Here is a 25,651-nt window from a genome sequence, read left to right as displayed (position 1 = left end):
AATTAACACCTGTGATAACTTCAGGTACTAACATTATCCCTATCTGACACGAGAACAGTGAAACTCTGAGAGATTAAATAAATGCCCAACCAATGAATGGCATTGGAAGCCACAGGTCAAAGTCAAGGCTATTGGACACCAAAGCCAATACTTGTAACTTTTATTTTTAAGAGGGGGAAAAATGAAAAATAAGGCAATGCTGGTAACTGTTAATAATTCTATTAGTCTATCATAAGGTTTCAGAAAGGTCACTTGGTATTGAATACAACCAAGGCTATCCATGCCAGTAGGGTCCATTAAAAGGCACGTAGTCCAGCTCCATCATTTTATAGTGAGGGAATCTGAGGCCTAGAGAACTGGCAAGACTCAGGTTTAGTTAGTGGAACAGCCTGTCTAGAACCTGAGTATCAAGGCATAGCTCCTTTCACTGTTACTGAAGTGTTGCTTCAGGGCTCTGCTCATGTTATTGCACAAAGAAATTTTCCCTTTCCACATATCTGAAATAGCCCCTATCACTCTTTTTCTTATCTTGCTTTTTCTTCAAACAGATTCTATTTACAATATGTATTTGTTTATTTGGTACACTAGAATAGAAACTTGATGAGCACAAGACTTTTATTGCTGTTTCTTTGGAACGTGTAGCATTGCCTGGTATATTAAGTACTTAATAAAATTGGTTGATGACTAAACATTCCAAAGTATCAATTACAATATGATTTTAATGTACTGAAACTTTGGCTTTCAAACTTCAAATCAGAAGGCTTTCTTCATTTTTGGCTTTTTCATTTATGCCTTTATTTTCATTTACTTCTGGCCTAACATTTACCACAGTATTAAACTTTGGTAAACATCTGTCTCCTCTGTCCCCCACCCCCCCCCACCCCCTAGGACAGGGGCCTTGCCTGAGTCATCCGTGCATCGCAGAGCCTAGCCCAGGACCTGGTACAAGCAGCTCTTCTAAAGTGCTAGGGAGGCTGGAGTGGAGAGTGGTAAGAGTGACAGTCACAGGCATCATTGTTTAGTGATTTATTCTCTTAAGCCTCCATCAGCAGGTGGAATGGAAGACCCCTCCCACCCTGATGCCTTGGGTAGCCAAGGCATTATACTCCTTCACTGCCTGCTCTGTCTGGAGGACCCGCACATCAATGCCTTTTTTCTTGAGGTACTCCACGGTTGATGGGGGTACCTGGGAAGAAGGAAAAAGATGAGTAAATCAGGGTGAAAGGCCCCCAGGGTTTCCTTTCCTGCTATTAGGCAAATATATTCTACAGAATTGGACACTGACAACGTCACTCCCCAATCACCCAGCATGTCACCAGTCCAAAATGTGGCAGTGAGCCCCAATGAGTCAAAGAGTCTAAGAGGTTGACAGAAGTATCATGCAATATGTGCACACAGCTCAGGTGAAATGGAAACTGGAAAGAGCATGGGTTTTAGAGCCAGACAGTCTTGAATTTAAGTCTTTACTAGCAGTATGACTTTGGGTAAATGAATTAAATACTCTGAGCCTCTTTTTCCATATGTGTAAATAGAGGTAATACCACCTAACTCACAGGGTTGGTATGAGAACAAATTCAGCTAAGGTATGTAAAATGTCTAACATGTAAATGTTAAATGTTTGAGTCAATCCAACCTGAATCTAAATTCTTACTTTGCCATGCAATAACCAAGAGACCTTTTGAAAGCCTGTCAATTGCAATTTCCTCCCCTATAAAATGGGGATAATAATACTTACAACCACAAGGTTGGTGTGAGGATGAAGTTTTATGAATGTACATATACTGCAGCTAAAATGTGTTCTCAGAAAGGCCTTTCTTGATCACCTCATTTAGAACAGCCCTCAGAAGTCACCATTTTCTTCACAGCATTTATGATCTGAAACTGTCTACATCTTTATTATTCACGAGGGCCATGAACCTTTTTTACCTTGTTGTCTCCAGTACCTCGAACAGTGTGACCTGTAGAAGGTGCTGAATAAATATTTGTAAATGAATTTATATAAGAGATACTCAATAGGGGCAGCTATTATTGGATATTTTCTCAACTCTGACTTGTCCTGAATATTATTTTAAATAGATTTTAATTCAACTCTGTTAGAAGGAACTCTCAGCGAAATGTTTTTAAAATGTCCTATATTACTTTTCATATATTTGAACAGTTTTATACTAACAGTAGCCTTGTGAATAAGAATCATTTTAATGGAGGGGAAAAAAGCTAGATTAAACTAAAAAATAAAAAGGCACCTTCATCAGTTAAGAACTGGATTTTAGGACATGTCTATAAGGGACAGAATGAAGTAGATCTCTCTAAACTTACGTGAAAGGCTGTCCATAATGCAATAACAAATGAATAAAAAGTTGCAGAACAATATGTATAGTGTGATCCTATTTATGTAAAAGCATGGATGTCAGTATGCATAAGTGACTATATATTAGTAGATGTGTAGAGAGAGAATTGGAGCAGTTACATATACATCATATGTGACTGGGAAGGGGGAATCTTTCACCTTTTAATACTACATTTCTGTGTTGACTTTTTTTCACAACAAGCATGTATTATTTCTATAAGTACAATAAAAACAAACATTTTTTTCTGAAAAGGGAAAAAAAAACTTGAATGTGCCCAAGAAAAGAAAAATTAAAAGTACTGTAAAAATGGAAGATACCATAAAACTCTGAAGAGCCAAATATCGATAGCTATAGAGCATAAATTTCCAAGATTGAGGAATTTCTGGAAAATGGTTGAAACAACACCGGCCTTTGGTTACGTAGAGAGTGGAAAGACGAACCCTGATGAGGAATAGTAGGCTCAGCCACTACTTCATCCTGGGCCATCCACTGGCTCAGCAAAATGGGGGTGCATGATACATAGATTGAACTTCCAAGACAAAGGATGTATCTCTATGGTAAAGATCTGAGAGATTACTGAAAGTCTTCAGGAATGCTGTGCTCACCAATACCAACCTTCAAGGCCTCACTCATCCCTCGGCCAATCACAAGGATCTGCACACCCTTCTCCACAACTTCCTCGACATCTGCAGGCTGCACACCAGGAGAATGCTGGACGTGGAAAGAGAATGTTCATCAGCTGCCAGCTTTTCAAATCTTTCTTTGCAGTCAGCATTCTTGTGAAATTCATTCATTCACTGAAGAAATGTTTACTGAGGTTTACTCTATGCACAATATCACTTGGGCCCTGAGAATAACAGAAGCTACCCTTATGGAGCTCTAAGTCTAGTGAAAAAATATGGAAAACTACAAAGACATTTCGGTAGTTTTACAAGTGCTACAAAGAAGTAAGTTCAGGGTATTGTGAGAACATAGAGAAAGGGCACCTAATTCAGACTTGGAGAGTCAGGCCAGGGGGTCAGGGAAGACACCCCAGAGGAGGTGACATTTAAGTTGAGATGGGCTTCCCTGATAGCTCAGTTGGTAAAGAACCCGCCTACAATGCAGGAGACCCCGGTTTGATTGCTGGGTCAGGAAGATCCGCTGGGGAAGGGATAGGCTACCCACTCCAGATTCTTGGGCTTCTCTTGTGACTCAGCTGGTAAAGAATCCGCCTGCAATGTGGGAGACCTGGGTTCGATCCCTGGGTTGGGACGATCCCCTGGAGAAGGGAAACACTACCCACTCTAGTATTCTGGCCTGGTATTCTGGCCTGGAAAACTCCATGGGGTCGCAAAGAGTCAGACATGACTGAGCAACTTTCACTTAAAGGATAAACAGGAATTAGCCAGGTTAAAGGAAGTCAGGGGAACAAGTCATACCAAACACAGGGAATAGCGTGAACTAAAAGGCTCAGGGGAAAGAGCAACCTAGTGAACTACAAGTAGTTCCTTATGACTCAAGTGTAAGTGACAGGTGAGTGGAAAGAGATGAAGTGGGAGAAGAAAGCATGTGCACACACCATGCCAAAAGTTGGGAAGCTCCACTCTGTTTGCTTGTGCTGAGCTTCTTTCCTACTTAACTCCAGGAAAACTTGTACTGATGCTTTAAAACCTACCAATACCTGTCACTCTGTAAAGTCTTCCCAGATTCTCCCAGGGGTATTTAAGGTAAAGGTTTTTAATAAACATTAATCCAACATTAGAGGATGGTGGCTTCTGAACTGCTTCCACGTCAGCCAAGGGGATACAGGAGTTAAGAGTTTGGTAAATACCAGCCCACTACTGGGGAGTGAATAAATATGAGTGGAAAACTGTCATGGAAGACTTGCTGTTCTAACTGCCTGTTGAAGTATGAGTTGGAATATGCCTTGATGTGGTGGCTGTGGAAGGGGTACATTCTAATCATAACTTAGAGGTGGTTTAGAAAAGAGCTGCTAAAACACCAGGAGGACAACAAATTTGCCAAAGACAGAAGAGTTTTTCAGTCTAGAAAGTTTTAGAGGAGATAGGATTGAAATTTATAAAGGTATAAGAACAAATAAGTATTTTTTATTAAATCTTGAAATAATATCTTACATGTTTATAGTTGCAGTTTTCATAAAACACCTATAGAAGTTATTCCATGTGCTCTGCATAATCGCACAAAAGCATCTATTCTCCTTGTTTTATAGATAAACTAAAGCTCACAAAATATATACAAGATGACACAAATCACTTAGGACTAGAGTTGGGACTTGAACAGAAACAAGTTAACCTAGTTTAAGGCACTTTATTAGAATACTATAAACTAAGGGACAACTTTGTTGAAACTTGAAAGAACTAATCCTAATGACCACATGTTGTGGGGGAAGGATCAGTGGGATGAAATGGGAGATTGGGACTGACATATACACACGACTATATATAAATCCGATAACTAATGAGAACCTGCTGGTAGCACAAGGAACTCTACTCAGCGCTCTGTGGTGACCTAATGGGGAAAGAAATCTAAAAAAGAGTGGATTTATATTTATGTTGACTGATTCACTTTGCTGTACAGTAAGAAACTAACACAACATTGTAAAGTAGCTGTGTTTTTGTTGTTTAGTCACCAAGTTGTGTCTGACTGTTTTGTGACCCCATGGACTGTAGCCTACCAGACTCCTCTGTCCATGGAATTTCCCAGGCAAGATACTAGAGTGGGTTACCATTTCCTTCTCCAGGGGATCTTCCCAACCCAGGGACTGAGCCCATGTCTCTTGTATTGGCAGGTGGATTCTTTACCACTGAGCCACCAGGGAAGCCCAAAGCAACTATACTCCCATAAAAATTAATTTAAAAAGGATGTGGTACATGTATAGACAATGGAATATTACTCAGCCATAAAAGAATGAAATAATGTCATGTATGATAATATGGATGGAGCTAGATGGTATTATCCTAAGTTAAATAAGTCAGAGACCAATACTATATTATTTTACTTATATGTGTAATCTAAAACACAAATGAGCAAACAAAACAGAAATAGACTCAGAATAAACACAGTTGCCAGAGGGGAGGTGGTGGGGGAGATGAGTGAAATAGGTGAGGGGGTTACGAGGTACAAACTTACAGGGACAACCCTAGTGGGCCGGTGGCTAAGACTCTGCACTCCCAACACAGGGGGACTGAGTTCCATCCGTGGTCAGGGAACTAGACCCCACATGCCACAACTAAGACCTGGCAGTCAAATGAATAAAATAGTTTTTAAAAAAATAACTAGAAGGGAACTGTCCTTAGGTAAAGGACATTTAAGAAAAACCTACAGCTAAACATTAAGTATAATGTTGAAATATTAAACATTTTCCCTAAAAGAGTGGACAGAATAATTTACTTCCTTATTATCTCATTTTTTTTAGTTTTCTTTTTGGCAATACTGCACAGCCTGTGGGATCTTAATTCCCTGACCAGGGACTGAACTCGTGCCCTCTGCAATTGGAAGGTGGATTCTTAGCCAGTGGACTTTAGGGAAGTCCCCTTATTATCTCTTGGACCTGTCCATTCCTCTCCATCTCTACTGCCACTACCCTGTTCTAACCTGCCATTACTTCTACTAAGCCTACTGCAGTAACTTTCTAACTGGTATCCATAAAACCACTTTGGCCCTTTCCAATGATCCATTCTTCAAATTGCCCTAGAGGAATTATAGGGCAAACCATAGCTAGAGGAACCTTTGCAAAACACAAAACCATTCAAATGTCTCCTCTGTTTAATAGCATTCAGTGGCTTCTCCTTGCTCTTAGAATAATTGCCAAACTCCTTAACATGGTCCATCTGTAAGTTCTCAGCCATCTCACCAGTCTCACTGCATATGACTTTCTTCATGTTCTAGCAGGAAAACAGTCTGGAATCTTCTTAAATATGTGCTTACGTGATTCAGCAATCACATATCTAGGTACTTATCCTAGAGAAATGGAAACATTTACACAAAAACCTGTACATGAACTTTCACAGCAGCTTTTTATGGGTGGGGGGCATTGTTAACTCTTATTTCCTAATTAGAAGCAAGATATCCTACTCTAGATTTTTTTCTAGTTTTACTGAAATATAGCTGATAAATAGTACTGTATAAGTCAAGGTGTACAGCATATGATTTGACTTACATAACATGACATGATTACCATAATAAGTTTAGTTAACATCCATCATCTCATATAGAGACAAAAAAAGAAAAAATAATTTTTTCTTCTGTTATGAGAACTCAGAATTTAGTCTTAACTTTCACATATATCATATAACACTGTTAACTACAGTCATCTATAGAAGCTTTATTTGTAGTACTCCCAAACTGGAAACAACCCAAATGTTCATGAACAGATTGTGTTATAATCCAAGAATGGAATACTAATGAACAATAGAAAAGGAACAAAGTATCAATACCTATAGGCTTCCCTGGTAGCTCAGATGGTAAAGAATCCACCTGCAATGCAAGAGACCTGGGTTCGATCCCTGGGTTGGGAAGATCCCCTGAAGGAGGGCATGGCAACCCACTCCAGTATTCTTGCCTGGAGAATCCCCATGGACAGAGGAGCCTGTTGGGCTATAGTCCATGGGGTCGCAGAGAGTCAGACATGACTGAGCAACACAGCACACAAAATGTATTACGCTGAGTGAAAAATGCAAGTCCTGAAAGACTATATACTGTATGATTCTATTAGTATGACAAATGTAACACGTGTATTAGGTAAACTGGCAAAATATTAATAAGGTCTGTATATTAGATAATAGTACTGTATCAATGTTAATTTCCTGATTTTCATTACTGTGTTGTGAGAAGGTCCTTGTTTTTCTTAGATGTCCTTTACCTAAGGACAGTTCCCTTCTAATTTAGTTAAATACCTGTGTATTTACTCCTAAATAGAATGTCTACAACAGTTCAGAAAAAAAGTGTCTATTGGAGAAGAAGATGATAAAATATGATAAACTCTTGGAGAAGGAAATGGCAACCCACTCCAGTATTCTTGCCTGGGAAATCCTATGGACAGAAGAGCCTGGCTGGCTACAGTCCACGGGGTTGCAAGAGCTGGACACACTTAGCAACTCAACCACCACCATCATCAGATGCCACAACTGGATATCAGATTAAAAATAAAGGTTTATATCTGTAAAAAATATGATAAACTGTTAACATTTGTATCTGGGTAAAATGAGAATTTTTTTTTTTTTTCTGCTCGTACCACACGGCATGTGGAACTTCCCTGACTGGGGGACCTGGGATTGAACTTGTGCCCCCTGGAGTGGAAGCATGGAGTCTTAACCATTGGACCACTGGAAGAGTCCAAGAATTCTTTCTAATATTCCTGTAACTTTCTGTAAGTCTGAAATTATTTCCAAATAAACAGGTTTAAAAAAAAAAAACAAACTATAGGTAGGTTATAGATGAGCAGGAAAAGAACATATATAGGCACACAGACGTTCTCACTGCTTCCTGATTTATTTAGCCAAGGAAACAACGTTTAGCAGAAGCCAGGCGGCTACACAAAGCAGGAGCAGATGCAGCACATCTTTGCTGGCGCTCTCTGTGTCTCTTGAGTCCCTGTGGGGTGAGCAACTACTGCTGACACTCTTCCCTCAGCCCGTGAGTGTTCCAGAGCAGATAACATAGCCAGGCTCTCACACTAATACCTTTTTTTATATTTTGACTGACTTCATCAACATCTTCCTAAGGAATTAACACTAAGACTTAAGGGAGTATCAGCGTGGTAAATTAGAACAGCTGCATGTCAAAGAGTGAACCAAACTGATGAGCAGCAAGGCTACTTCCTCACAGTGGGCGAAGATGCAGAGCGAGTGCCCAGGTGGCTCTGAACAGCGTCTCTGCCTCCAGCTTCCCCTGTTCTCCACAAAGATCAGAATACACCAGGGATTAGAGTCTTTATTTCTGAAGTAGTTTAGGTTAATACATTTTTAAAAGGCAAACAAAAATGGGGATTTTTTTCACTTGATTACAATAAAAGTGAACGTTAGACTCACGGTTGTGTCCGACTCCACCCCATGGACTGTGGCCCGCCAGGCTTCTCTGTCCATGGAATTTTCCAGGCAAGAGTACTGGAGTGGGTTGCCATTTCCTTCAGGGGATCTTCCAGGGGTTGAACCTGGTTTCCTGCATCGCAGGCAGATTCTTTACCAGCTGAGCTACTGGGGAAGCCCCTGATACTGGTTCTTAAAGAATGTAAAACAATTGGATTAGAAGCTCTTCTATTTCCACAGCACTGTGATCAATCCTAGAACCACCCCGAGCTGAACTATTACGATACAAAGAACTTAAAATGTTTGTTCTGGGACAATGACCAAGATAAATATTTAACAGAATTATAATTCAGAGTTGGAGAGCTTTACTTGCCTTAAGTAAATGCATTTATCTGAAATACTGAATGATTCCTTCATTTAACAAAGAATAGCATCTACTCTGAGGAGCACCGTGATTCCTAGGCTGTCAGAGCTCACCATGCTAGTATAACGAAACAAGCCCACTGCTCAGTGAAGTGAAAGGTCATAAAAGAGTGCAAAACTGTCATCTGGAGATTCACAGACTAGGGACAGCAGGAGCCCATCAGAGTTGCAGGATCAGTGAAACCCAATTTGGCTGTTGTGTGCTTTACTGCAGGCTCAGGGTGAAACGTACAGGGTGACATGAAAGATAACTGCAGCAGCCTGTGGCTCCAGGCCTTGGCATGTGATTACTCACAGCCTTGTGCAGAGGCCTGTGACTGCAGCGTCAGCCTGTCACTGAGCCATCCTGTCTCTGCCACCTGCTCCCCCTCTGCTTCTTCCAGTCTCCTTGGGCAAACCACTAAGGCTCTCCTCCTTCAGTGAATGTCTTGACTTTGTTCCTCTTCTTTAGGAGGCTTTCCATAACATGTTGATGTTATGGAAATTTTAATTGTTTTCTCTTGGGGGAAAGCTATTAGTAACTTTTCATGTGTCTGTTGGGTGCTCTTTGTGGCTCAGCTGGTAAAGAATCCGCCTGCAATGCGGGAGACCTGGATTTGATCCCCACCCTGGTTTGATTCCTGGGTCGGGAAGATCTGCTGGAGAAGGGAAAGGCTACCCACTCAGGTATTCTTGGGCTTTCCTTGTGGCTCAGGTGGTAAAGAATCCATGTGCAATGTGGGAGACCTGGGTTCAATCCCTGGGTCGGGAAGATCCCTGGAGAAAGGAAAGGCTACCCACTCCAGTATTCAGGCCTAGAGAATTCCACAATGCAATATCATTTCAGATCTGTCAGAATGGCTCTTATCAAAAAGACAACAAATAACAAGTGTTGGCAAGGATGTAGAGAAAAGAGAACCCTGTACACTGCTGGGAATGTAAATTGGTACAGCCACTATGGAAAACAATATGGAGGTTCCTCAGAATATTAAAAATAGAAGTACTATACAATCCAACAGTTCCACTTCTGTGTATTTTTGCAAAGAAAATGAAAACACTAGAAGAATGAAATCTTAACCATTTGTGACAACATGGATGTACCTATAGGGTATTAAGCTAAGTGACATAAGTCAGAGAAAAACAAAGACTAAATGATTTCATTTATATGTGGAATCTAAATAAACAAAACAAATCAGCAAGCAAAAAAAAAACAAAACAAATTAGACACAGAAAATAAACATGTAGTTGCCAGAAGGGAGATGGTAGGGGACATGAGTGAAACAGGTGAGTTACAAAATAAATGAATCATGGGGATAAAATGTGCAGCATGGGGAATATAATCAATAATATAAAAACTTTGTAAGGTGACAGTAACTAGACTTATTGTGGTGATCATTTTGTAATGTATAGAAATATGAAATCATTATGTTGGGTACTTGGAACTTGCATAGTATACTTCAATCAATAAACCTGTGTACTGATAGACTAAAGAAAGATGACAACAAAATGCAGTGCATGAACCCTCATTGGATCTTGGGTTGGAAACAAAAGCCAGCTATAAAAGATATTATTTTATTGGAACACTTGTTATAACTTGATTATGGAGTTGATATTATTTTATATTCTATAAATGTTGAATTTCTTGAGTGTAACATTATGTAAGGCAGAATGCCTTTGTTTTATTAGACATAAGCTGGAAGTATTCAGAGTTATGTATCATGATGTCAGTACTTAGTTCCAAATGATTCAGCAAATATAGTTATTCAGAAAGAAAGAGAGAAAGCTGCTGAGAGACAAAAAAAGAAAATGTGCCAGAATATTAAAAACTGGTAAATCTAGGCTGATTGTATACAAGTGTTTATTATTTTTTTTGAATTTGTTATATAGGTTCAAAATATTTCAAAGTAGAAAAAGGGGAAGGAGAGATTCAACATAGACTTTCCAGGTCACCTAGGTTTAGAAGGTGAATGGGAAAACACAAGCAAAACAAACACAAAAGCATAAAGGGTTAGGGACAGCTCAATTCAACTATATTTCCTTAGGTAGCCATGTCCTGAGCACAAGAACCTTTAGTCTGGTCAAATGGACAAGACTTATGTTACTCTTTATACCTATTGCCTATATTGTATATTAAAATAAAACCACAAAATCAGCAATAGTTATAACTATTGAGGACATTTTGGAGGAAATGAAAGTAGACTGTATACTAGTATATCAAGGATAATATTCTTAGTTGTAAGAATGATATTGTGGCTATGCAGGAGAAAGTTTATGTTTTTAGGAAAGAAATGGTAAAATATCTGCCATTTACACTCAAATGATTGGGGGGAAATGTGTGTGTTTGTGTATCTGATAAGAGAGAAAAAACAAACATGGCAAAGTATTAACTTGAGGATTTTGAGAAAGGGTGTCTAGGTATTTATCGTAAGTCATACAACTGTTCTGTAGGTTTCATATTATTTAAAATTGAAAGGTGCAGTAAATCAACTATATTTCAATTTTAAAAAATGAGAAAAATAGCTTAAAGTTTCCACATTTCCTTTGGTTCTCTTCAGGCGCCTGCTAATTGGGTTTGGCTTTATTTATTTATTTTTGGCTGTGCTGGGTCTTTATTGCTATACTTGTGGGCTTTCTCAAGTTGACGTGAGCGGGGGCTACTCTCTAGTTGCTGCAGTGCTAGGGCTTCTTGACTGCGGAGGCTTCTCTTGTTGCGGAGCATGGGCTCTCGGGTGTGCTGGCTCAGGAGTAGTGGCAAGGGGCTTAGTCACCCCGAGTCATGTGGGATCTTCCCAGGCCAGGGATCAAATCCGTGTTCCCTGTATTGGCAGACAGATTCTTAACCACTAGACCACCAGGGAAGTCCTGGTTTGCTTTTAAATTTATATTTTTGTCATAGCTTCCTCCTTGCCCCTTTTCAGCCTAACATAAATGAAAGACATATGCATGTTTCCACATAGAAAACTCTTCTCCAATAAGACAGTTATTGCTTTAGGATAGAAATGAATGAGGACAGTATGTAATAGGAGAACAATATAGGCTTTATAGTAAGACTCAGGTTCAAATCTTTGTTCCAAAAATTACTAGTGGTATGACCCTGGAAAAACTATATTTGACCAGGCACTGCATTAAATATCAGCAGTTATTTAATGATTGGTAGAGATTTGAGAGTAGGTAGTAGTAATGATTATTTCAAGGACACTGGTTGAAGACAATAATTTTTTTTTGATATTTCCATTCTGCAATTACTATATAATCTGCTCCTACCCCCTTTAAACTGATCAAAAAAAGGAATCACAACATTAACCTACCTCAGAGGGAATGTCACAAAGTGTAAAAAAGATTTTTAACAACATTTATTATGAAAAATTCAATGCAGCCAATGTTTACTGAGCCCCTCCTTTGCAGGCACTGTGCTAAGTGCATAGCTCTTGCCCTTAGGGAGTTCACCACTTAATGAGGGAGACAGGTAAATGCCCACTCAGTACCATACAGCTGAACGGCACTAAGTGCTAAAGTAGAGGCACAAAATACTACCGAAATACTGAGAATGGGGTAAGCAGCTCATTTTCACAAGGATTATCAGGAAGTGCTTCAGAGAGGAGATAAAACAAAAGCTAAGAATTGAAGGCTATATAAGATTTCAACAGGTACAAAGGGGAGTAGTTCATTTCAAGTAAAGGAAATGGTTTTAGCAAAAGTACAGAAAATGAAAGATCATGGAAGGTTTGTAAGGGAATAGGTATTAGGTATGGAATAGGTAGGCCTTCACATGTGTTTTATGAAATATAGGGGATGAAATTGAAAAAAAAATTGGAACTGTATCATTTTTTTTTTAATGGCCCTAAACCATATCCTGAGGAGTTTTTGCTTAGTTTTGAGGTTTAGAGAAAGCCTTGGAAGTTTTCTAACTAGGGCAGTGACATGACTAATTCATGTTTTAGAAATTATAATAGAAGATAGACTCAAAAACATAGAATAAGAGGCAGGAGAACCAGGTAGGAGATTGATTCCATAGTCCAGGTGAGACCACTGAGGCACTAGGAGGGAACATATTTGAAAGACTTTGCCAAGGCCAAATCAACAAATGTACTTCATTGGATGTGATGGAGGAGAAAGTTGGATAAATATAAATTGTATCTGATATTTCTCTTCTAGGTGACTGTGTAGACAGTAATTCCATTAATGGAATTATGTAAAAACACATAAGAAAGTTCCTAGATATTTTCGGGGGTGGGGGGGGTGGCGGTAGGGAAAAGGAAATGAAATCAGCTTTGGTTATATTTGGCCTAAGTTGCCCAAGGAACCACTCATATGCAGATGCATAACATGTGACTAAACATTCTGATAGTTTGGATGACTGTTCAGCAAATATTCACTCCTCTTTGCCTTCTTGCTGTAGGTAGAATATACTTCTATGCCCTACTGACATGGAAATCTATATTGGTGAACCTGAGGCAGTCTTGAAATATACTTTCTTGAAATATACTTGCTCAGTGGCAGTTATGTTTGTGAGCTTCAGATAGTCCCATGAAGAAAGATCAGGTCCTGGCTAGCTCCCTGGTCCAAGGTGGATGGAGCACTCAGCCAACGTGCCATCTGTAGCTTGGGGTAGAGCTGCTCCAGCTTGGTCTATAGGCATGATAATAAATACTTACTATTGTTCATACTACTGCTACTGCTACTGCTACTACTGCTAAGTCACCTCAGTCGTGTCTGACTCTGTGCGACCCCACAGATGGCAGCCCAGCAGGCTCCGCCGTCCCTGGGATTCTCCAGGCAAGAACACTGGAGTGGGTTGCCATTTCCTTCTCCAATGCATGAAAGTACTAAGTTCATTAAAAAGAACAGCTGAACAAAGGAATTCCTTGGTGGTCCAAAGGTTAGGATTCTGTGCTTTTGGTGCTGTGGGCCCAGGTTCAATTCTGGTAGGGGACCTAAGATCCTATAAGCCGTGTGGTGCAGCCAAAAAAACAAAAAGAATAGCTCAGCACTACTACACTAGAGATAATACTTCCATCAGTTCATGGTATAAACAATTGAAGTAGTCCAAAGTAATAAGAAATCCCCTAAAAACTCTCAGGCTCCTAATCCCCTCAAGGATTCCTTATTAAGCAGCATCTGATGTACAAATCAGAGTGTTTCTAAGACTTTTAGAAGTAATTTGATCATTTCTATAGTTATATTGGGAGAAACTAATAGTACAGAGCACTGTTATGTGCTAAGCACATTATTTTCTGGTAACTAAGGAAGAAAAGAAAATTTTAAAAATTACAAAAACTCAATTATCTCCTATGTGACAGGTACTGTGGCAGATGCTTTACAAAGATGAACATATTTAGTATTCAAAGCAACCAAGTGAAATATATTATTTTCCAGGTCCCATCCTCAAGACATTCTGATTTAGTAGTTGGGAGGAGTGAGGGAGATCAGAACATGCCTTTTAAACAAACCTCTAGATGATTCTGATGTAAAAGATCCATGAATTACACTGAGAAATACTGAGTGGGAGAAAGAATGAATTTGCATGATGGTAAGTGGCATGCATTTTTAAAATTTATTCTTCCCAACCCATGTATTAGTCTTTCATCAACCCATAACAAATAGACATTATTATTCTCCTTTTTGAAATGGTTAAACTGAGACACAGTCAGGCTATATAACTTGGTTAAGGTATCTAGCTAAAATGTGACAGTGCCTGGACCTATAAATCTAAATATTTGCTAGAAATCTCTATCTCAATGCCCTAATGTGAGTTCAAACTCAACATATTCCAAAAGAATTACTCATTTTATCCACCCAGCCTCTGTCTTAAACACAAACATATCTGTTCCTCCTCTTCATATACCCAGTCTCAATAAATGGCACAACCATGTATCCATTTATCCATGCCAGACTTCTCCTTTGCCCGCTAAATCTAATAAACTGCCTTATCTTGCAGATTTCACCTTTTAAAATTTTTATTGAAGTATAGTTGAATTACAGTGTTCTAATTACTGCTGCACAGCACTGTGATTCAATTATACATATGTATATACATACTTTTTCAGATTCTTTTCCATTATGGGTTATCACAGAATACCGAATATAGTTCCCTGTTCTACACAGTAGGACCTTGTTGTTTATCCATTCTATATATACCAGTTTGCATCTGCTAATTCCAAACTCCCAATCTGACTCTCTCACCTTAATAGTTTTTGAATTTGGTGTTTCATATCCACCCATACTACTACTAAATTAACAATAACAGCTTCATTTATTGAATGCCTATACCATATCTAGCACAGTACATTAATTCTTAGATCAGCTCTATGAGGTAGGTAGTAGTACTATCTCCATTTTATAGATGAGAACTCTGAGGCGTAATAGCTTTGATTTGATGTCCTTTTGCTCCTATGCAGATGAGTTCTAGTCAACACCTCAGCTTTTCCCCTCATCTTTCCTAGTTCTTTTCTCTTCAACTAGTTCTGGAATACCTCATCTTATGTATTCAGCTGACAGATGAAACTTAACAAGATGAAAACTAAACTTACAGCAAACTTTTCCCATTTTCCTATTATCAACAATAGTGCCTTCACAGTTTTATAGTCTTTAATGTTAAAGTTATGATATAAGAATCATGATGGAGAAAAACAAGTTAGAATCTGACCTGAATTTACCATTTGATTTTACATTTTTCTAGCTCTGTACCTCTGCAGAGATTGAAAGTGAGGGAATGATAAAAGGTATTCCATGCAAATGGAAATCAAAAGAAAGCCAGAGAAGCAATACTTATATCAGAGAAAGTAGACTTTAAAGCCTGCTGAGATTTCCCTGGTGCTCCAGTGGTTAAGACTCTGAATTTCCACTAAGGGGGCAAAGATTTGATCTCTGGTTGGGGAACACAAATCCTGCATGCCAAGTGGTGAAGCCAAAAAATAATAAAAATTATAAAAATAAATAAATACTGTTAGAAGGACATAATAATCAAAGGATCAATTCAAGAAAAAGAAACAACAAATTAAAACATAGATATTACTCAAAATAGGAACACCTCAATATATAAGGCAAATGTTAACAGGCATAAAAGGAAAAATTAACAATAACACAATAATGGGGTCTTTAACACATCCCACTATCCCATTCTTACTTCTGTGGTCACCTTGAAAAGCAACAACCGGGAATCACAGTGAAAACCACCAGCTTTGCAATCACCCAAGATAGAATAATGGATTAAAGCTCCTTCAAATGCCCATTCCCAGAGAACTGTCATTATTTAACCTGTCTGGTGGTTCCGTGGAAGACCCCACTCATAGACTTTATTTGATCTAAGTTGGAGCTCACCAGTGCAAACCATCTTTTCTCCTGGAGAAGGTTGTCAAAAACAGAGACAATTGTGCAAATCAAAACCACAATGAGGTACCATTTCACGCCCATCAGAATGGCTGCTATCCAAAAGACTACAAGCAATAAATGCTGGAGAGGGTGTGGCGAAAAGGGAACCCTCTTACACTGTTGGTGGGAATGCAAACTAGAACAGCTACTATGGAGAACAGTGTGGAGATTCCTCAAAAAACTGGAAATAGAACTGCCATATGACCCAGCAATCCCACTGCTGGGCATACACACTGAGGAAACCAGACTTGAAAGAGACATGTGTACCCCAATGTTCATGGCAGCACTGTTTATACTAGCCAGGACATGGAAGCGGCCTAGATGCCCATCAGCAGATGAATGGATAAGGAAGCTGTGGTACATATACACAATGGAATATTACTCAGCCATTAAAAAGAATACATTCGAATCAGTTCTAATGAGGTTGATGAAACTGGAGCCTATTATACAGAGTGAAGTAAGCCAGAAAGAAAAACACCAATGCAATATACTAACACATATATATGGTATTTAGTCAATCAGTAAAGATAACCCTGTATGCAAGACACCAAAAGAGACACAGATAAACAGAACAGTATTATAGGCTCTATGGGAGAGGGCGAGGGCGGGATGATATGGGAGAATGGCATGGAAGCATGTAAATTATCATATGTGAAACGAATCGCCAGCCCAGGTTCAATGCATGATACAGGGTGCTTGGGACTGGTGCACCAGGATGACCTGGAGGGATGGGATGGGGAGGGAGGTGGAAGGGGGGTTCTGGAAGGGGAAAACATGTACACTCATGGTGGATTCATGTCAATGTATGGCAAAACAAATACAATATTGTCAAGTCAAAAAATAGAAAATAAACTAAAAAAAAAAACCAAAAAACAAAACAGAGACAATTGTTTAACAGTGCAGCTGCCTGAGGCAGTAGACAACAGGGCAAGTGAGAGGTCCTAAAAAACTAACATGAAAAGAATAAAAAATGAGACGTTTATAGGAGGCTTTGAAAAGCTCAGATATGAACCTTGGTATTGAAAAGGCCATATACATGTCCAGGGTTGTGCATATGCCCAGAAATGACCTGAGAAGGCCCTAAGGTCACAGTTCTGGGTAACTTTGAGAGTCTTCATAAACAATGATCAAGCAGAGTTTTAAAGTGTCTGCCTAAATGTTGACTGCATACCCCAAATTGCATACAGAGCCCCTTAACCCAAAGTAGAACACTTATTGGTTTCAAGCATATAAGGAAACTTCTGTCATTGTTTCAGGAAAATATATCTAAAGAATTAAAGGATAGTGTAAGAACGGATCTAACTGGAGAATAACAAAAAAGAAATAGAAATGATTTTTTAAAGGAAATTCTGGAGCTGAAAAGTACAATATTGAAATGAAAATTACACTAAAGGGGCATAACTGTAGGCAAGAATCAGCAAAACTGAAAGGAACATAAATTGAGATGATCCAATCTGAAAAAAGGGACAGAAGAATGAATGAAAACACTGAACAGAGCCTCAGAGACCTGTAGGACACCAAGAACCTCTACCAAAAACACAAAAAAGCCCCCACAACATATTCCTAACCGTTTTCACAGAGGAGGAGAGATAAAAGGGGCAGAAGGAATATTTGAAGAAGTAATTGGTGAAAATTTCCCAAATTTGATGTTGAACAACAATCTACACATTTATGAAGTTCCATACATTCCAAGCAGGATAAACTCAAAGAGGTCTGCATGTATTGATAGATGTATCATAGTCAAGCTGTCAAAAGCTAAAGAGAATTTTGAGAGCAGCAAGAGAGAAGTGACTTGTTGAGTCCAAGGAAACCTTAATAAGAATAACATTTGATTTCTCATTAGTAACCAGTAACATCAAAAAAAGTGGGATGACGTTTTCAAAGTATTGCAAGAAAAAGACTGGCAACCACAAATTGTATATCCAGCAAAACCATCCTTGAAAATGGGAGGATCAACTTCCATCATTAGAGCATGAGGAGCTCCACTACCCACACTTAAAATTATTAAAACAAACAAACCAAAAAACATAACCTAAAAATAATTTTTTTTTAACCCCAATCATTCAAACACTATGGAAAGGGGCTTCCCTGGTGGTCCAGTGGCTAAGACTCTGCCCCAATGCAGGAAGCCCTGGGTTCAATACCTGGTCAGGCAACTAGATCCCACATGCTGTAACTAAGAGTTCCTACAACCAAGATCCTGCACAGCCAAATAAATATATAAATATTTTTTAAAAAGACTTTGGAAAGGCCCAAAGAGGAAAGAGCAAATTAAGAAATAAGTATTTAAGAAAAGAATAGAAATATTTGGTAGGAAAGGTGAGAATCTGATACTTAAGACTGCTATCTGCCTCCCTCCTCCTAGTCCATTGAGGTGGAAACTTGGAAATTACTTGGCCAGCCTTACACAGTTTCAACCAGACACTAATAGCTTACCTCAGTTCCTGTTTCTCTCCAATCCCAATCCCGACTTCCCCCTGGCCACACTTTGCAGTCCTTATAGATTTTTGTAGAGCCTTGTACTTTCATTTGCCCCCATGAGAGCGAAGCAATTTCAGGGGATGACATAAGGAACTTAACTGAACTCTGAAATTAAAGGAAAAATATAATTAATCAGTCTTTAAGTTTGAAACAGCTCCAAAATACTGGAGCTATACTATAAATAGAATATATTTTAAAATATAATGCTATATACAAAATATAGTAAGCCCTGGTCGTCTATGAGTTACGAAGCGTCTTTCTCATTTATGTGGTTGTCACTTCTTCTGTAAAGGCCTAAAAAGTGAAATGTTATTCTTGGGATCCTGACTCATCCAACCATGGAAACTAGATACTACAATTACTTCTCAGACTCTGGAGGGAATTCTCAGGCTATTTTTTGAAAGATAAAATTAAAGGTGAATGGACTTCCCTGGTGGTCCAGTGGTTAAGACTCCACACTGCCAAGTAGGGGGCATGGGTTTGATCCTTGGTCAGGGGACTAAGATCCCACATACCATACTGTGCAGCCAAAATATTAAAAATTAATTAAATAAAATTAAAGGTGGAGATTTACTTCAGCATGATGGAATGAGGAGGTTGACAAATCCTTTCCCCCAAAGCAAGTATAGAGCTGGACAAAACTGTCAAAATAATGATTTGGCACTCCAGAAATATAGACATACTTCAAACTGAAGAAATGCCTATTTGTGAAAACTAGTGAATTTCAGATAAGGACAATAAGATATTTTGTTGTTCTTGCCTGGGATAACAGCCATACCCCTACATCAGTTCTGTTGGCACAGAGGTTCAACTTGACTGGGGCAGGGCATGAAAACCAAGTCTTGCTGCTAAGGCAGAGGAGGCTTACTTGATTTAGAGCATAATCAGTTAACCTGGTGATCTCAATGGCAAATAAACATGGATGGCAGGTGGCTCTGCTTCTTCATTATTGTGAGCCTATTTGGAGCAAACAATTGGATTGTCAGAGTAGGCTAGGATTGAAAAGGAATTCCCAGAAGTGATACAGCCCAAGGGTGCTGGATAAGCTTTCTAGTATCTACAGTGGAACAAAGGCTGTGAGCATATGCATCAAAGACAGGAATAGGCCTAAAACCATGGAAATGTTTGGGCTAATGGAGCCTATAGAACATACAAAGTGAAGAGGTAATGGGGCTCTGGAGGACTCAGAAGAACATGAGAACCAGGAAGAAATGAAAACGGCCTGAACACTGAATGTATTCCCCAGCACACACTGATCAGATCAGTAGAGGGTAAATCTTATCGGCTTGAGATGTTTGAACACAATCTTTGATTAATCTTTGGCTGGATACTATGCTATACAGGCACAGAGGAGACCCCTAGGAAGCCAAGCTTAATAATTAAAACAAGGGGAATTCCCTGGTGGTCCAGTAGTTAGGGCTTGGCACTTTCACTGCTGGGGCCCAAGGTTCAATCCCCGGTCAGGGAGTTCCCACAAGCCGCATGGCATGACCAAAAGAAATAAAAGAAAAAGGGAAAAAAAAGAAGAAAGAAAACAAGAAAAAAAGAAAGAAAAGCCCTTAACATAGATTTCAGTGGCTACACATTCTATGGGAGACAGAATTCCAGATTTAGTTTAGGCAAGTGACTATAAACAGAAACAAACTAAGAACAACAGTGTAGGGGAAGAATCCAAATTCAGACTTTCTATAGCACAGGGAATTGTAGCCATTGTCTTGTAATAACTGTTAGTGGAGTATAATTTGTGAAAACACTGAATCACTATACTTAAAAACTAATATAATGTTTAAAAAATTATGATGACAATGACTCAATGAATATAGAATCTCAATAAAGAGACATTTCCAAAAAGAATCATCTAGCAGTGATAAGTACAGTAACTAAAAGGGGCTTGTATCACTCAGGATTCTCCAGAGAAACAGAACCAGTAGACCATATATATTAACAGATTTATTTCACAGAAGTGGCCCATGCAGTTGTGGGGGCAGGATGGCAGGTTGCTGACTCTTAGGCAGAAAATTGTCACTGCAGTATTGACATGTTACTTCTTAAGGAAGCCTCACTTTTCCTTTTAAGGTCTTTCAACTAATTGAATGAGGGCTTCCAAAAGTACTGAGGATCATCTCCTTTATTTAAAAGTCAATTAATTGTAAATGTTGACTAGATCACAAAACACCTTCATAGCAGCACCTAGATTAGTGTTTGATTGGATTAACTGAGTACTATAGCCCAGCCAGGCTGACACAAAATTAACCATGTCTACCCTTGTTAATTTGGTACCTACATACTTGTTCTTAAACTGCATTTAATCTCCAAATAAAGACAATAACAAGTGATATTTCTACCTAACATTAATAACTACTAATGCATTTTTAAATGTATTATATAACAAAGGACATAAACACACTATTTTTGGTTCTATGGGAGGAAGCCATAAGTTTATAAAACATGGTTCTTGATGAACAGTTAATATTACACTTGAGAGAGAAGACATGCAGTTAACTATAAAATTTTCTCTTTTTTTTTGAAACCAGGAAGGGTGAAACCTTCAACTATGTTGATCATTTAAAAAACTTAAGGATATTCTGGGTTCCTTGCACTTCCATATTAATTTAGGACCAACTTACACATTTCTACAAAAAAGCCAACATAATTTCTCTTTCAGTAAAAATAATTATTTCATCTGAGAAATAATTCATCAATTTCAACCATGCTTTTAAGAAATAAGAATAGACAGATGCTCTTAAGAAAAAAGATGGTAAGACACTTCCAAAAGTGATTCTTCAATGAATAGAATTCTATGCAACAGAGAATTCAGTTATTATTAAGAGAAAGAACCAGAAAATGGCTGGATTAAATCTTGTTTATATTACTTCTTATTTTCACATATTTTCCTTAGAAGCTATTTTTTTTGAAGTTTTTTTTTAATTAGTTTATTTATCTATTTTTTAACTTTACAATATTATATTTGTTTTGCCATACATTGACATGAATCCACCATGGGTGTATATGTTTTCCCCTTCCAGAACCCCCCTCCCACCTCCCTCCCCATCCCATCCCTCCGGGTCATCCGGGTCATCCTGGTGCACCAGCCCTGAGCACCCTGTATCATGCATCGAACCTTAGAAGCTATTTTGAAGAACATAAGATTCTTACATCTGTTGAGACCAGCTTTTTCATTACATGTAACACATACTTCTAAAAGTATTGTTTTAAAAGTGAGTTTTAACAAACCTAAGTAAAGATCCTCTGGAGAAGGGAAAGGCTACCCACTCCAGCATTCTGGCCTAGAAAATTCCATGGAATGTATAGTCCATGAGGTTGCAAAGAGTCAGACATGACTAAGCGACTTTCGCTAAGTAAATTTGTTCATCACTAACTAGGAATTCCCAAACTGGCTCCATGATCAAATCCAATTCACCTCAATATACATTTGCCAGGCTTATAATATCTATTAAAAAAAATTGAGCAACAAATGCAAAGATAGTATGTTGGGGAGACAGAAATATGTGTAAATTATTATGTTACAAGGCAGATTCTTATCAATGCAATTTGAGAAAATTGAAGGCTAAGTCATTAAATTTTAAAATTAAAGCATAATTATATTCAATTAAGTGCAGATATTATTGAGTTCAAAGACTTTCACAAATGCATAAACTTGCCAAACATGATACCGAATGTACCTCAAAATTTCCCTTGTGCACCCTTCTAATCAATCCCCTTCTAAGATCAAAAGTAGCTTTTAATTTCTATTCCTACATATTAGTTAGACCTTCATGTTGATGAAATTGTAAGTACCTACTCTTTTGTGTGTTTCTTCTTTCACTCAAAATGCTTCTGGGATTCACAAATGTTGTAATATGTATCAGTATGTATCAGTCTGAGCAATAGTCTGTTGAAAGACTGTATCACAATTTACTTACCCATTCTTCTGATGAGCATTTCTTTCTTTTTGGTATTTTCAGTAAACTAGTCATTAATTCTGAATGAAAAACTAAGGTGTTTTTTTTTTCCCTTAACAGAATGTGAAATTTGAACTATCTTTAAGAAATTTCTTATTCATAAATAAAGACTGAGTGTGAGTAATTTAATATTTATTTAAAGGCTTCTTTATGACAGTAGCAATAAATTCTTAAGCTTAAGTTTTCTTAAGCTACTTTTTTTTCTATGTTTACCTTTTAGTCTAATATATATAACTCAATTATTTAACTACATGAATCAAGATTAGATTCTTGTAACCCACAAACTCTTTTGGCCCAAGGAAAGAAGAGATATGGTATTACGGGTGCTTATTATTTATTTTTTTCTAAGAATAGACTTAGTGAACATCTGACCTAAACCTTGCTTTGTAATGAAACATCTCATCTTTTGGGTGGATATAACTTTTGATGCCCAAGGACTTTGTTCTAATGCCAATCTTGATTGGAAAAGGCAGAAATTCTAAACTTATTTATCAGGCCCCCCTTGAGTAACAGTGTCATCATTGAGAAAAGAAAAAATTATATAAAGCTGTTTTTTTGAAAGTTATTTTTACAATCCCAAGAGAGAGCAGGTGAGGTGCTGGAAAAGCTGAAAGTGAAGAAATAGGAAAGAGGCAGGGTAGTGTTATTAAATGATATAATTAAGTCTTTCTTTTGGTTTGAAGGTTTTTTCCCCCCATCAAAATTCATTCATAAAGATACAATTTTATTTAATATTGTGTACCTGCCTTTCATTTAAGGTCAATTAAGTTATGATCTTATGAAGATTTTTGTATCTTTGCAAAACTGATGAGTTCAGGAGCCCAGGTCTAGAGTATCTCTTGGGAGTTTGAGTTCTACCAATATATTTTAGTTGTTTTTTTTTTAAATTGAGCTATAGTTGATGTATAGTTTTATGTTTCAGGTGCACAACACAGTGATTCACAATTTTTAACAGTTATACTACATTTAAATTCACTATAAAATACTGGCTGTATTCCCTGTGTTGTAGAATATATGTTTTAGTTTAGTTCTATTTCATTTTGGTGTTGCTTACAACATTTTACCACACATTAAATTAAAAATTCTCTTTTGCTAGGATAATTCATCACCATAGAAATATTCCTAAAGTGAGACTTTTTTTAAAAAAAACTTTTTTATTGTGGCAAAATATACATTACATAAAACTTACCATTTTAGCCATTTTTAAGCACATAGTTCAATGGCACGAAGTACAATCACATGTTGTGTAGACTTTATTTAATCAGTACTTCTTAAACTGGAATTCTCAAGAATATTTGTAAATTTTAAAAGAACATTTTTTTCCTTTAAAAAGGGTTTGTATATTATTCAGGATTAAGAATCAGTTTTCTAGTTAATAAATTCCTCTTACAATATAGAATTTTTTTCTCTTGATAAATGAGAATTCTTTCTTTAGTTAATAGTCTGACATAGAACATTATGGCTTTTCCCTTTTTTACCTAGAAATGCGGAACAAAATTTAATTTTTAATGTGGTAATCATTTTCTCTGTTCCCAATATAATTATTTGCCTATATATTTCTTTTGTTGTTGTTCAGCTGCTCAGTCACGTCTGACTCTTTGCGACCCCATGGACTACAGCACGCCAGGCCTCCCTGTCCTTCACTGTCTCCCGGAATGTGCTCAAACTCATGTCCATTGAGTTGATGATGCCATACATTTCTTTATTTGCTTTTAATTGTAAATTGTCCTATGATTTATATTATACTCTGAAATTCTTTTATTAAGTAGATACTATATAAATTTTAAATGCACACTGAAATTTGGGGCTCAAAGTAGTAAACTATCAATTACAAACAATTGAATTCAATCTAAATTTTAGGGATTTTCTTCAATAGTAGCAACTAATATTTTTAAAGTATTTACAATGTGCCAGGGGCTTCCCTGGTAGCTCAGTTGATAAAGAACCGGTCTGCAATGCCCGGTTGGATCCCTGGGTTGGAAGATCCCCTGGAGAAGGAAATGGCTACCCACTCCAGTATCCTGGCCTGGAGAATTCCCTGGACTGTACAGTCCGTGGGGTCGCAAAGAGTCAGACACGACTGAGCGACTTTCATTCACAATGTGCCAGGGCATTGTGCTAATCAATTTATTGTGAATTATACTGTAAAATCTTATGATGTAGGTACTGTCATCACCGCCCCCCCCACTCCCATTTCAGAGGTTCAAAGAAATGAAAAAATCTTCCCCAATGTCGTGAGGCGGTTCTGTTAGGACTCAAGTCTTGCTGAACTCCAAGTCCAGACTCTTAACCATAACGCACATTATATCCCAAGCTGCACATTCTGCTTTGCATTACTGATGGTTTTTCTGAGATTCTTTGTGGGAGAGTGCTCACTACTTCTCCCAACGAAGCAGAACTCTGTCTTCTAACAAACTTTTTGCCCTTGCAACAAATTTCCTACCAGGTGTGCCCTCAGTGCAGTCCTAGTCCACCCTCAATCTTGGTTCCGCTACAGAGACTGGTCCCTAAGATCTCAGTCCTTAACAGGGCCCCTCGCCCTCCCACCCTGGCAAACTCAGGAGGGCCCAATCCTCTCAAACTTTGCTCCCTGAGAAGAGCCTGGTCCCTTCAAACCCCGGATTTCCTAGCACGGCCCCAACTCCTCAGACTGGAGATGCCGGCAAAGTCTCGTTCCATCAGGCCCTCGTCCCCCAGTTCTCAGACACTGCTTTCAAGCAGGTGCAGTACTTGTACCTCAGCAAACTTCACAGACTTCTTCATTACAAAGGCTCCATCCCAATTCCCAACTCAGGGCACCTCTCTACTTTTCCCCTCTCCAATTTTTCCTCAGGATCGTTTTTTTTTTTCTATTCTGCTCTTTTTCTCCTTCTTATTCACTCCCCTCAACTTCCCCCACCATCTGGTGGCCAGTTTCAGTTCCAGGAGTGGCCCTCCCAAAACTTACCCGACACCCTCGGAGGAGCGGCGATCTGAAACCGCTCCGTGCTTTACCTCTTACCTTTGCTCAGGCGGTCTCCGCTAGACGCTCTCCCCTCGACTCGCCCCGCCCGGAAAA

At 38.4% G+C, this 25,651-nt stretch overlaps 1 protein-coding gene across 3 annotated transcripts; it reads right to left on the bottom strand.

Annotated features, from left to right (window-relative positions):
• Nucleotides 1-1,013: 1,013 nt before the first annotated feature.
• Nucleotides 1,014-25,641, bottom strand: AAMDC (adipogenesis associated Mth938 domain containing). Of its 3 annotated transcripts, XM_081537552.1 has the most exons (5): nucleotides 25,541-25,641; nucleotides 19,500-19,588; nucleotides 18,587-18,736; nucleotides 2,964-3,059; nucleotides 1,014-1,186 (listed from the first exon to the last, which is right to left on the bottom strand). In XM_081537552.1, the coding sequence occupies exons 3-5, from the start codon at nucleotides 18,716-18,718 to the stop codon at nucleotides 1,046-1,048; spliced, it is 369 nt and encodes a 122-aa protein (XP_081393678.1). In that variant the 5' UTR covers nucleotides 18,719-18,736; nucleotides 19,500-19,588; nucleotides 25,541-25,641; the 3' UTR covers nucleotides 1,014-1,045. The 3 variants fall into 3 exon arrangements, with proteins under 3 accessions (XP_081393678.1, XP_081393677.1, XP_081393676.1); XM_081537551.1 differs by lacking the exon at nucleotides 19,500-19,588; XM_081537550.1 differs by lacking the exon at nucleotides 19,500-19,588 and having other exon boundaries at nucleotides 25,595-25,641.
• Nucleotides 25,642-25,651: the final 10 nt, after the last annotated feature.

Source organism: Giraffa tippelskirchi, chromosome 10, assembly GCF_054371585.1.
Source record: "Giraffa tippelskirchi isolate mGirTip1 chromosome 10, T2T-mGirTip1v1.2.pri, whole genome shotgun sequence".
In the NCBI taxonomy this organism is placed as follows: Eukaryota; Metazoa; Chordata; class Mammalia; order Artiodactyla; family Giraffidae; genus Giraffa; species Giraffa tippelskirchi.
The sequence above is the reverse complement of the archived record's forward strand: the minus strand, read 5'-3'. Positions and strand labels throughout refer to the sequence as shown.

Bases quoted from the DNA above. Each gene is read 5' to 3' on its own strand.
- AAMDC (XM_081537552.1), bottom strand. From the start codon at position 18,718: ATGTCATCCCCTGAAATTGCTTCGCTCTCATGGGGGCAAATGAAAGTA. The intron at 3,060-18,586 runs GTAAGCTATTAG...TTCCACGTCCAG, and splicing joins GGAGAGAAACAGGAACTGAG to CATTCTCCTGGTGTGCAGCC. The intron at 1,187-2,963 runs GTTGGTATTGGT...CCTTCTTCCCAG, and splicing joins GGATGAGTGAGGCCTTGAAG to GTACCCCCATCAACCGTGGA.